The sequence below is a fragment of the Eriocheir sinensis genome, chromosome 23 (genome assembly GCF_024679095.1).
Source record: "Eriocheir sinensis breed Jianghai 21 chromosome 23, ASM2467909v1, whole genome shotgun sequence".
Lineage (NCBI taxonomy): Eukaryota > Metazoa > Arthropoda > Malacostraca > Decapoda > Varunidae > Eriocheir > Eriocheir sinensis.
Genome location: NC_066531.1, coordinates 16,796,741 through 16,810,580, shown reverse-complemented (window position 1 = coordinate 16,810,580; position 13,840 = coordinate 16,796,741). Strand labels below are relative to the sequence as shown.

At 44.9% G+C, this 13,840-nt stretch overlaps 1 protein-coding gene across 15 annotated transcripts in view; it reads left to right on the top strand.

Moving 5' to 3' along the window:
• LOC127002513 (uncharacterized) overlaps positions 1-13,840 on the top strand; it is a 126,268-nt gene that overhangs the window by 63,965 nt on the left and 48,463 nt on the right. For 2 of the 15 annotated variants that reach the window (XM_050868576.1, XM_050868577.1), the window contains exons 3-4: positions 2,349-2,399; positions 5,840-5,952. The exons of 5 other annotated variants lie outside the window; for them this stretch is intronic. In XM_050868576.1, the coding sequence (XP_050724533.1) occupies positions 2,349-2,399; positions 5,840-5,952 (164 nt within the window). Of the gene's footprint in view, positions 1-2,306; positions 2,400-5,839; positions 5,953-6,307; positions 6,568-13,840 lie in introns of those variants that run through there. 8 more of the 15 variants (XM_050868578.1, XM_050868574.1, XM_050868582.1 and 5 more) reach the window with 6 other exon arrangements.

Sequence of the window (13,840 nt, the reverse complement as noted above, 5' to 3'; positions counted from 1 at the left end):
GCCAAGGCCAGGGTGCTGGACGTGGCCGCCGGGACGGGCTGCGTGGGCAGCGAACTCCACCGGGAAGGCTTCAGGTGGGTGCCGCAGGGCCGCAGACAGGGGGATGTCCGGTCACCATACTTAAATATCCTCCAGTCCACTGCCTTCTGCCTGCCAGTGCCTCAGCCTCAACACGAGTCCAACGCCAAGAGATGATGTGTTGGAAATTACAGCAGCTTGTGTAGAGGCAGGGCCGCTGGGTGGGAACTGGGAGCGGGCAGGAGCGGCATTACTATAGTCCATCGACTCTAACTTAAAATGGAGCCCTGTGGCTTGGCCCGGGGAAACCCCCATTGTTTACAGATCTAGCGATGACCTGCGCATGACGTTTTGTCTCACTGTTAGTCTGTACGTTATCTATTTATGGAATTTACATACATTCATAAAACGACTGTGTGGTGTTATGAATGGCTTGGGATTAGAGGGATTGATTGATTGATTGATTTAGAGTTTCTTTAATGGCGCCGCAACATCTTGGTCATATGGCACCGGAGTAATAAAATGGAAGGCAAATAATTAAAATAATCTAAGGGTGATAAAAGTTATTAGGAAGATAGTTTTGACATGGTCCATTCAGATATAGCACTAGTTTAAAATATATTAAAATGTTTATTAAAAATGCATTAGTGAAATACAAAGAACTTTCTCTGAAGAGACCCTACAAGAGATGGAGGATGCCCATCTCCTGCAGATACCCCATGACGTCATGTCCAGGGGTGAGCGCCTTTTCTCCCAGCATTAGGGAAAGGGAAACATTCTCATGTACATAACAACACCGGGAGAGGTACTGCTCTCGCAGATCGGGCCGACAGTTCAAGCCAACTATGAGTATCGTCTGAGCTCAAATAAGCCTCAGAGGGTACTTAAATACTTCGATCATCGGTTCCCAAACCGAAACAGAATCAACTTATTCACTGCCTGAAGACTAACCATATTTACCATGAAAGGAATAACAATAGTGAAGTGTTTCCTTTCATGAAATAATAACTAATTGTTCTTGCGGAATTACAATTAAAGAGCAAGGATTATTTAATTTAACCGATGGAAACAGAGAGGAAAGCCACGCCATCTGGCGAGATAAATTCAAAATATCGCTTCAGACCCACGTGGTTGGTTTTCTCTCACTCCACCACCGGCCTTCACAAAGTAAAGACCAAGGCACCGCAGCCCACCCATTAACTCGGACGCAGTGTGCCTTCTGTTACCTGACTCGAGGGATACTACACCCGGCAACGAGACTTCAGAGACAACAATATCTTTTGAAACCCGCTTCTCAGCTAAGTGCCCCCAGCAGTTATTTGAGACAGATAGATTTTTACTACACGGATCCGGTAGGATTATTATTTGTTCGGTTGTCTGGAGTTGCTTGTTGGATACCTACACCACCTAATAGCTGGTAAGCACTTGTTTCTTTGGGATTGTCTGACGGGTGTGTTATCCACTTTGCGAGTGACCTAACTGTTGGGTAGGGTAAATTTACTGATTCCCAACAACTATTACTAATGCTATAACTTCTACTTCTAATACTGCTACTACTACAACTACTACAGCCACTCCCACAGGCACATAGACGCTGTGGACCCGTCGGAGGGCATGATGAAGCAACGGGAGACTGGCATCTATACCAACGACTTCCTGGAGTTTATCGGCAGCGGACACTCTACCGTGCCCAAAGGTATTAGTGATTTGTTTTTTTACATCAAAGGACACGGCTCAAGTTCAACAAGAGTACACACAAAAAAAAGTCCGCTACTCGCCGCTCCCATAAAAGATTAAAGTAAAGAGTAGCCAAAAGAGAGGTCAATTTCGAGTGGAGAGGTGTCTTGATACACTCTTCTTGAAATAAGTCAAGTCATAGGCAGGAGGAAATACAGACGAAGGAAGGTTGTTCCAGAGTTTACCTCTTGCATAAGGGTTTTGGATAGTATAGGGATGAGCATGAGTAGAAAGTCGTGTGCAGCGGGGCCGCGGGAGGGAGGGAGGCTGCAGTAAGCATGTTCAGAAGAGCAGTCATCATGAATATATCGATAGAAGATAGAAAAAGAGGCAACATAGCGGCGGAATTTAAGAGGTAGAAGGTTGTCAGTAAGAGGAGGAGAGCTGATGAGACGAAGACTTTAGACTCCACTCTGTCCAGGAGAGCTGTGTGAGTGGAATTATTGTTATTGTTGTTTAATATTTATATATTAATATACGTTTTTTTTATACATCTCTCTCTCTCTCTCTCTCTCTCTCTCTCTCTCTCTCTCTCTCTCTCTCTCTCTCAGACACATACGACCTGGTGGTCACCTCGGGTGGTATGGGCGAAGGTCATATCCCACTCAGTGGCCTCGACGACCTGGTGCGCGTCGCAAAGAACGGTGAGCGAGCGTGCGTGCGTGCGTGCGTGCGTGCGTGCGTGAGCGTGAGAATGTTTTTACAACAAAGGAGACAGCTCAATGGCGCCAAAAAAGGAAACAATAATATAAAAAAAAGCCCGCTACTTGCTGCTCCTGATAAAAAAAAATCAAAAGAGGTGGCCGAAAGAGGGGTCAATTTCGGGAGGAGAGGTGTCCTGATACTCTCCTCTTGAAAGAGTTCAAGTCGTAGGCCGGAGGAAATACCGATGAAGGAAGATTGTTCCAGAGTTTACCAGCGTGAGGGATGAAAGAGTGAAGATGCTGGTTAAATATTGCATAAGGGGTTTGGACAGTATGGGATGAGCATGAGTAGAAAGTCGTGTGCAGGGGACCGCGGGAGGGAGGGAGGCAAGTTAGAAGAGCAGTCAGCGTGAAAATAGCGATAGAAGATAAAAAGAGTCAACATCGCGACGGAATTTAAGAGGTAGAAAACTATAAGTTGGAAGAGGAGAGGTGATGAGACACGTGAGATGCATACTCCATACGAGGGCGGACAAGGCCCCTGTATATATATATAGCAACTGTGCGGGGGAGAAGAACTGGAGGAGACGATACAGAACGCCCAACCTCGAGGAAGCTGAATTAGCGTGAGTGGAGATATGAAGTTTCCAGTTGAGATTTTGAGTTAAGAATAGACCGAGGATATTTAGTGTTGAAGAAGGTGACAGCTGAGTGTTGTTGAAGAATAGGGGATAGGTGTTTGGAAGATTGTGTCGAGTTGATAGGTGGAGAAATTGAGTTTTTGAGGCATTGAAGGACACAAGGTTTCTTTTACCACAATCGGAAATGATAGACTCCAGTCTGGAGTCGTGTACTTCCTGTTGGGATGGCCTTCTATTGAAAGAAGTTGAATAATGCAGAGTTGAGTCGTCGGCGTATGAGTGGACAGGAAAGTTTGTTATTGAAAGAAGATCAATGATGAATAACAAGAAGAGAGTGGGTGATAGGACAGAGCCCTGTGGAACGCCACTGTTGATAGGTTTAGGGGAAGAACAGTGACCGTCTACCACCGCAGAGATACAACTGCCGGAAAGGAAACTGAAAATAAAGGAACAGAGAGAGGATATAATCCAAAGAGGGTAGTTTAGTAAGCAAAGTCTTGTGCCAGAGACTCTATCGTAGGCTTTCGATATGGCTAAGAGAGGATGACCAAGAGTTAGTTAAGAGAGCAAGAAGATCGCCTGTAGAACGCCCATTGTGGAACCCATACTGGCGATGAGATAGAAGGTTAGAAGTGGCAAGGTGCTTTTGAATCATCCGGTTAAGGATTGACTCAAAAGCTTTAGATAGACAGGAAAGTAAAGCTATAGGGCGGTAGTTTTAGGGATTGGAACGGTCACCCTTCTTAGGCACAGGCTGTACAAAGGCATACTTCCAGAAGGAAGGGAAGGCAGATGTTGATAGGCAAAGACGAAAGAGTTTGACCAGGCAGGGTGTCAGCACGGAAGAATAGTTTTTAAGGACAATAGGAGGCACTCCATCAGGTCCATAAGCCTTCTGAGAGTTGATGCCAGAGAGGGCATAAAAAACATCATTTGGAAGAATCTTAATAACGGGCATAAAAGAGTCAGAGGGGGGATGAGTAGGAGGAATATGCCCAGAATCCTCCAGGGTGGAGTTCTTACAGAAAGTATGAGCGAAGAGTTAAGCCTTAGAGACAGATGAGACGGCAATGCTGCCGTCAGGGTTAAGGAGAGAAGGGAAAGAGGAAGAAGTGAAATTGGAGGATATATTTTTGGCTAGATGCCAGAAGTCACGGAAAGAATTAGAAGCAAGGTGTTGACATTTTCTATTGATAAAAAGAAGTTTTGGTAAGTCGGAGAATAGATATGGCACGATTCCGGGCTGAATTGTATAGGTCATAGTTAGCGTTGTGAGATGCCTCTATCTTTAACAGCACGAGAACAAGCATGATTCAACCAAGGCTTTTTAGCATGAGGAGTAGAGAAAGAACGTGGAATGTGCTCCATTCCAGAGACAATCACCTCTGAGATGCACTGGGCACACACAGAGGGTCTCTCCTGGAAGCAGTAATCATTCCACGGAAATCGGAAGTACATCCTCAGATCGTCCCACCGAGCTGAAGCAAAATGGCAGAAGCATCGCCTCTTCGGTGGGTCCAGAGGATGTACAGGAACGATAGGACAGGAAACAGAAATAAGGTTATGATCGGAGGAGCCCAACGGAGAGAACAGTTTGACCGAGTAAGTAAAATGATGAGAGGGAAGGAAGAGGTCTAGAATGGTGGGCCTCTATCCAAGACGGTCGGGCATACGTGGAGGGTGCTGAACCAACTGCTCTAGGTCGTTGAGGAGAGCAAAGTTGTAGGCTTGTTCACCAGGCTGGTGTGTGAAAGAGGATGAAAGCCAAAGCTTGTGGTGAACATTGAAATCTCCCATGATGGAGATTTCAGCCAAGGGAGAGTGAGTCAAGATGTGCTCCACTTTAGAATTCAAATATTCAAAGAATTTTACATATTTATAGAGTTAGGTGATAGATAAACAGCACAGATATATTTAGTAATAGAATGAAAATGAAGTCTTAGCCAGATGGTGGAAAATTCAGAAGAGTCAAGGTCGTGGGCACGAGAGCAAGTGATGTCGTTGCGCACGTAGGCGCAGTATCCAGCTTTGGATTGAAATTTAGGATAGAGATAGTAGGAGGGAACAAAGTAGAGGTTGCTGTCAGCAGCCTCAGAAACCTGTGTTTCGGTGAGGAAGAGAAGGTGAGGTTTAGAGGAGGAGAGATGGTGTTCCACAGAATGAAAATTAAAACGAAGACCGCGAATGTTGCAAAAAATTGATAAGGAGGAGGTTCGAAGAGTTATCAGGACACCTCTCAAGTCGGCAGCCAGAATGGGAGTCCTCCCTGGGGGAAATTATGGTCCCCCCCCCCTCCCCCCAGGCGGGGACTTCGAGGCATTGTTATTTTTCGCCATTTATAATTTTGAATTTTGGGAAAAGGTGTGTGGTGTATGAATAGAGTGTGGTGTAGAAAGAGAGGAACTGTCTTTAGAGAGCATGCTGAACTGCTCTCTGGTGTTGATGAGACATAAGGGAAACGGTTAGTAAGGACATGGGATGGGTCTTTGAAGGGCTTCAGCACCCTCCTCGCTTCCCATATATCCTCACCGGGAGTAGCTCACGCCCGTTCGGTAGGTGTCTTCCTACCTACTCCTACTATAGGATCGCAAAACAGTTCATGGTAATCCCAGCAACTTTTACTAGAGGCTTTTCAAACAGGCGAACTTAGGCGCCGTTTAGGATGGGAAAGAGCCTACATAGAGACTTCAGATTTGCATGGAATAAACCTTGAGGCGGTCTTCCTAAGGTGGGCAAGACGACGCGCCCCCTAGCGTATGCCCCAATGATTAACTTATTTCCTCCTCTCCGGTACTCCAGGAGGCTTCGTGATCATCGTGATGCGCCATGAGCACCTACAGACCGTGCCTTCCTACAAGGACAAGCTGGAGCCTTACATGGACCAGCTGGAGGCGGACGGGAAGTGGAAGAAGGTAGGGAGCACCGTTGCCAGATTATCGTACTCAGAGCATAGTATTTACCGTTTTTTGACACCTAACTATTGCCAAGAAACATCAGGAATTAACTATTTTAACGACAGATATAAATGAATTTAGTTACTGAGCCCCAGGAGACGGTTTTGGGTCGGAAGTTGGTAAATATATAAGAGGCTGAGTACAACTATCTGGCAACGTTGGTACAAGAAAACATTTACTCTAATCAAGGTTTCTGTCTGGCGGGGCTGTTCACTGTATGGGCGCCTGTCACGACACTGGTATAAGGAGATGGTCAGGAGCTGGCCAGCGGGAGAAGGTCATGTATTTGAAATGATGGTCATAATTCCTTCAGGTGGAGCGGCGCACCGTCCCAAACTATTTATGTGACAAGGAGGGTCTCGTCTTCGTCTTCCGCATCACTAAGCCTGAGTGAGGAGGAAGAGGAGGGAAGGGAAAGGAGAGAGATGAGGAGGAAGAGTTATAGTTGTGCTGTGCCAAGGCCGTCTCTGTGTTGCAGCCTTGGCTTTCGTCGCGGCACCCGAGACTGAGGTGTGAATTATCGAGGTCTGGCAACCTGGTGTCATGGCGTCTACGATGTTATATGATAGTCTACGCATAGGACACATTTGTCAGTATTAATCATATTATTGGAATTGTAAAAATCTCTTTTAGTTTATAAGACTGAGGCTGCAGAATGCTTAACCTCAGACCTTGCTATCATCTCCAATTGGGATAAAAGGAATGTCTGGTCTGGGTCTTGGGGTCTTGATGATGTACAGACATGTATGTATATATATATATATATATATATATATATATAGATATATATATATATATATATATATATATATATTTTATATATATATATATATATATATATATATTTTTTACAGCACAGGAGACAGATCAAGGGCACAAAAAAAGTAAAAAAAAATAAAAAAGGCCCGCTACACTCTGCTCCGAAAAGAATCCAAAGAGGTGGCCGAAAGATAGGTCAGTTTCGGGAGGAGAGGTGTCCTGATACCCTCCTCTTGAAAGAGTTCAAGTCGTAGGCAGGAGGAAATACAGATGAAGGAAGATTGTTCCAGAGTTTACCAGCGTGAGGGATGAAAGAGTGAAGATGCTGGTTAACTCTTGCATAAGGGGTTTGGGCAGTATAGGGATGAGCATGAGTAGAAAGTCGAGTGCAGCGGGGCCGCGGGAGGGGGGGAGGCATGCAGTTAGCAAGTTCAGAAGAGCAGTCAGCGTGGAAATATCGATAGAAGATAGAAAGAGAGGCAACATTGCGGCGGAATTTAAGAGGTAGAAGACTATCAGTATGAGGAGGTGAGCTGATGAGACGAAGAGCCTTTGCCTCCACTCTGTCCAGAAGAGCTGTGTGAGTGGAGCCCCCCCACACATGAGATGCATACTCCATACGAGGGCGGACAAGCCCCCTGTATATGGACAGCAACTGTGCAGGGGAGAAGAACTGGCGGAGACGGTACAGAACGCCCAGCCTCGAGGAAGCTGATTTAGTAAGAGATGAGATATGAAGTTTCCAGTTGAGATTTTGAGTTAAGGATAGACCGAGGATGTTTAGTGTTGAGGAAGGTGATAGCTGGGTGTTGTCAAAGAATAGGGGATAGTTGTTTGGAAGATTGTGTCGAGTGGATAGGTGGAGAAACTGTGTTTTTGAGGCGTTGAAGGACACCAGGTTCTTCTTGCCCCAATCGGAAATAATAGTAAGGTTTAATTCCCCTCAGGATCATGTTAATCTTTGTTTGTTTCTCAAGTTAATTTAAGTGATTACTCTTCCTAATTTTAAATGTGTCTGCTGTTCCTAATTTATAATGTGTCAGCTGTTCCTAATGTATAATGCGTCTGCTGTTCCTAATCTTAAAAGCGATTGCTGTTCCTAATTTTAAAAGCGTCTGCTGTTCCTAATTTTAAAAGCGTCTGCTGTAGCCCTACGTGGCGCAATGCAGATGAAGTTAACTTATTTAATCTGAAAGTAAAGTGAAATGATCATAAAGTAAAGTTAAGTAACAGAGTAGTGAAGTATATGTGGCAGGTAGCATGTGGAAGGATGAGATGGAACGAGAGAATAAGATTAACGAAAAGAATAAAAACTCTCGCCCCCATCCCTCCCTCCTCCATACTTCCTTCCTCGAACAGAGTCGTCCGCCACTGGAACAGCCTCCCCGCAGAAGTAGTCAGTGCGGAAACGATCAACTCCATTTCCACTGACAGTAACTTTACTGCGTCGGGAGTGAACTGAACGTATCCAAGGTCACTTAATGTTCTTAGTTCTGTTATTTTCTTCTTCTATTATGAGATATCATCATCATCATCATAATTTCGTTTAACGTCCGTTTTCACTCTTCCTGAGCGGTTGGACGCTTTATTGGTCTCCTCTATTCTGCTCTGTCTTCTGCCTGATGCTCATCCAATCCCATCACTGCCAAGTCTTCCTGTATACACCTTCTCCACCTTTTCCTAGGTCTACCAACTGGTCTCCTTCCTTTTACTTTCAATCTCTTCAAAACTCCCAGCACTGTATCCTCCTGCTTTTCACATGTCCGAACTATAGGAGTTTCCCTTCTGAGCACTGTTTCCAGGTTCTCTACTCCACATCTTTTAGCCACATCTAGCTGCACTAGATACCCTGTCTTGCTAATCTCTCCACAACTCCCAGCACTGTATCCTCCCCTGCTCTCCTCAGATGTCCAAACCATCGGAGTCTTTCCCATCGGAAGGAGTTTCTTTTCAAACCGAGTCATCCGTCACTGGAACCATCTTCCTTCAGAAGTAGTAAATGCGAATACTATCAACTCCTTCAAATATAGAATCGACCTTCACTTCGCTGCGTCGGGAGTAAACTGAATATTGAGGTGCTTTCATCTGCTCCTCAATATCGAGGTGCTTTCATCTGCTCCTCAATATCGAGGTGCTTTCATCTGCTCCTCAATATCGAGGTGCTTTCATCTGCTCCTCAATATCGAGGTGCTTTCATCTGCTCCCCAGGCCCCAAGTGGCTGTCGAGCAGATTAAATCACCAAAGCCGGCAACCTCGTAATGAGCCAATAGGCTTTATGTTGCCTGCATTTCCATGTTTCCATGTTTCTGAGGTGGTGGCGGAGTGGCTAGCGTGCCGGCCCCGCATTCGCAGGTTTGATGATGATGAGGGTTGGAATCCGCCGCTAACCACCTGGGATTCTTCAGTCACCGCCGAGGGGCCTAAGACTACTCACATGCTGTCCTGAAGACTACCCACCAACCCGGACTCTAGAAGATGCTATGCAAGTGAAGTCAAGAAAGATCTCCGGGGGACAGCATGAGCCAATAATAATTGCGCCACTATAAACAATTGTCTGCGCCATAACGGGCTCGGGCCCACCATTAGACCCCGAATAAAAAAAAGCCTGCCGGCGCTTTAGGTCATATATAAAAAAGGAAAAAAGAAACTGTTTCCAGGTCCTCTACGCCACATCTGTTAGCTACATCTGCACTGGATCGACACCCTTCTATTATGAGATTTTGAACAAAGAATAAATAAGAGAATAAATTGCTTTCCCCCCCCTCCCTCCTCCTCCGTCCTTCCTTCCTTCCTCGAATTGAGTCGTCCGCCACTGTAACAGCCTTCCTGCAAGAGTGGTTAGCGCATACTGTGTGATTTTCAGTTAATACAATAAACATGTGTGCAATATTCATGCAGTGGAGAAAATGATAAGACTCGTAATATGATAATAGAAAACAGTAAAGGAAGGAATATTAATTAAGTTCATGAAACCAATTATAATAATTTTCCACAGCTAGAGGTCGTTTTTTCTTTTCCTTGTTTTAATAGTTTTCTTTTTCTTCTTCTCCTATATGAGAGAGAGATAATAATGATAATATAATAATAATAATAATAATAATAATAATAATAATAATAATAATAATAATAATAATAATAACAATAATAATAATAATAACAATAATAATAATTATAATAACAGTAATATGAGAAGTGTGATAAAGGAGAATTACAGAAGAACAAAGAAGAGGAAAGAAGGAATGGAGGAAACAGAAGGAAGGGGAATATAAATAATGGAAATATATAACAATAGAACGGGTCAAAGTGGGACGGGGGGGGGGGCGGTACTCGGCTCACCTCTAAACAAAACAACGTGACTGAGAAAGAGTAAGGGAGGAGAGGGAGAGAATGTAAGGGATTAGGGAGGTGGGAACTGGGAAGGGAGGAGATGAGGAAAAGGAAAGAGAGGGAGAGAAAGAGTAAGGGAGGAGAGAAGATGGAAGAGAAGAGAAGGGAGGGGAGAGGGAGAGAAAGGAGGGGATGGAGTGAAAGGGAGGAGAGAGAGAATAAAGGAGTAAAGGAGGGGATGGAGGGGGTAAGGAGTAAGGAGGTGATAAGAGGAGAGAGGGGTGGAAGTAAAGGAAGGTGAGGGCGATAAAAAATAAGGGCGGAAAGGAGGGGATGGAGGAAAAGGAAGGAGGTGAGGGAAATGAGCAAGTCGAGGTTCCCACTATTCCGTTTTGACGGATCCGTCGACGTTAATAATGACCTCAAAATGACGTCAGCGAAATAGCGGCTCGGCACGGATGATCCACCGTCAGTCCATCGTCCATCACTTGTTGACAAACATATGGACAGCATTAACCACAACGACCTCTTGTATATGTTATTTTGTAGCTAAGTACTTATATTTCATATTCATGATATGTAGGATACTAATTTTCATTCTGTGGAGCACCATCTCTCCTCCTCTAAACCTCACCTTCTCTTCCTCACTGAAACACAGGTCTCGGCAGCTACTGACAACAATCTCTACTCTGTCCCTCCAACTACCTCTATCCTAAATTTCAATCCAAAGCTGGATGTTGCGTCTACGTGCGCAACGACATCACTTGTTCTCATGCCAACAACCTTGACTCTTCAGAATTTTCCACCATCTGGCTAAGACTTCATTGTCATTCTACTACTAAATACATTTGTGCTGTTTATCTCTCACCTAACTCTACTAACTATATAAAATTCTTTGACTACTTGAACTCTAAAGTGGAGCACATCTTGACCCACTCTCCTTCACTGATTCAATGTTCACCACCAGCTTTGGCTTTCATCCTCTTTCACTGACCAGCCTGGTGAATAAGTCTACAACTTGCCCTCCTCAACGACCTAGAGCAGTTGGTTCAGCACCCTACACGTATTTCTGACCGTCTTGGAGACACGCCCAACATACTAAACCTCTTCCTTACCTCTAACCCTTCTGCTTACTCTGTCAAACTGTTCTCTCCGTTGGGCTCCTCCGATCACGACCTTATTTATGTATCCTGTCCTGTCGCTCCTGTTCATCCTCTGGACCCACCAAAGAGGCGATGCTTCTGGCATTTTGCCTCAGCTCGGTGGGACGTCCTGAGGATGTACTTTTCCGATTTCCCGTGGAATTATTACTGCTTCCAGGAGAGAGACCCCTCTGTGTGTTCCCAGCGCATCACAGAGGTGATTGTCTCTGGAATTGAGGCATACATCCAACGTTCTTTCTCTACTCCTCATGCTAAAAAGTCTTGGTTTAACCATGCTTGTTCTCGTGCCATTAAAGATAGACAGGCAGCTCACAAAAGGTTCCAGAGCCTTCGCACTCCTACTAATCACAAACTTTACATTGCAGCCCGGAATCGTGCCAAATCTATTCTCCAACTTACCAAAACCTCTTTCATCAACAGAAAATGTCAACACCTTGATTTATCTATTTCTTCCCTTGCTTCTGGCAACTAGCCAAAATATATCCACCAATTTCACTTCTTCCTCTTTCCCTCCTCTCCTTAACCCTTACACGAGCACTTCTGTCTCATCTATCTCTAAGGCTGAACTCTTCGCTCAAACATTCTGTAACAACTCCACCCTGGACGATTCTGGGCATATTCCTCCTACTCATACCCCCTCTGACTCCTTTATGCCTGTTATTAAGTTTCTTCATAATGATGTTTTATATGCCCTCTCTAGCCTCAACTCTCAGAAGACTTATGGACCTGATGGAGTGCCTCCTATTGTCCTTAAAAACTGTGCTTCCGTGCTGTCACCCTTCCTGGTCAAAGTCTTTCGTCTCTGCCTATCAACATCTACCTTCCCTTCCTGCTGGAAGTATACCTTTGTACAGCCTGTGCCTAAGAAGGCACACCGCTCCAATCCCTAAAACTACCGCCCTATAGCTTTACTTTCATGTCTATCTAAAGCTTTTGAATCAATCCTTAACCGGAATATTCAAAAGCACCTTTACACTTCCAACCTTCTATCTGATCGCCAGTATGGGTTCCGCAAGGGTATTCTACTGCCGATCTTCTTGCTCTCTTAACTGACTCTTGGTCATCCTCTCTTAGCCGTTTCGGTGAAACTTTCTCGGTTGCGCTAGACATATCGAAAGCCTTCGATAGAGTCTGGCACAGGTCTTTGCTTTCTAAACTACCCTCTTTCGGATTCGATCATGCTCTCTGTTCCTTTATCTCCAGTTTCCTTTCCGCCCGTTCTATCTCTGCTGTGGTAGACGGTCACTGTTCTTCCCCTAAACCTATCAACAGTGGTGTTCCACAAGTCTCTGTCCTATCACTCACTCTCTTCCTGTTATTCATCAATGATCTTCTTTCCATAACAAACTGTCCTGTCCACTCATATGCCGACGACTCCACTTTGCATTATTCAACTTCTTTCATTAGAAGGCCATCCCAACAGGAAGTACACGACTCCAGACTGGAGGCTGCAGAACGCTTAACCTCAGACTTTGCTATCATTTTCGATTGGGGTAGAAGGAACCTTGTGTCCTTCAATGCCTCAAAAACTCAATTTTTCCACCTATCAGCTCGACACAATCTTTCAGACACCAATCCCCTATTCATCAACAACACTCAGCCGTCACCTTCTTCAACACTAGATATTCTCGGTCTATCCTTAACTCTAAATCTCAACTGGAAACTTCGTATCTCCTCCAAACACATAGTAATGTGCAATGTATTTATATATTTTAATGTGTTGTGCAATTCAGAGAGAGAGAGAGAGAGAGAGAGAGAGAGAGAGAGAGAGAGAGAGAGAGAGAGAGAGAGGGAGGAGGAGAGGGATTGGGAAGGGTGATAGAAGGATGAGTGTGGGAGGGGGAGGGGGGACGCTTGTTAGTGGGAGGAGGAGGGAAGTGATGAAGGAGAGGGAGGGGGGTAAGGCGACTTATCCGAACCTTTGCTCAGGATTTTGTGTCCTCACTGACTACAGCTTAAAATCGTAAGAGTAAACTCATAAAGTATATAAATTTGACTCTCTCCTATAACACCATAAATTACGGCGGGCTGTTGATAACATTGTGTTAGAATGTCATTGCTGTCCGACGAATAGCCTTCAAGATATTCCCGAAAAACGATGTCACATCGGGTCTGAAATGCATTACTATACATTTCAGCGGCGGACAAACGCTGTTTTTCGCAAATATCTCCTAAACGATTCGTTGGATCAGTATGATATTTCAGTACACTACCTTTAACACCCGGACCTAATTTATGGCTGATATACCATATTGCAATGTGTGTTATGTGAGGAGTTTACTGACTGATATTAAGCCTAATCCAGTCATCATATCTAAGGTGTTATACAGAATCGGACGAGTGTGGGGTACTCGTCTAACCCCTCCACCAACGCCCCGAACAACCCCCAGACCACTCCTTCCCTACCCCAATATCGCAGCATCCCCCTCCTCGTTTCCCTCTTCACCCCCCTACTCACACCATCCCCCTTCCCCAGCCCGAGGCTATGACTCAAGCAGAGGCAGGGTATAACTCATTGACTGCCGAGGCGCATCCAGGTGTTGTACAGTAATTATCAACGTGAAATACGTCTTGCCTCCATGGAATTGTACCATGC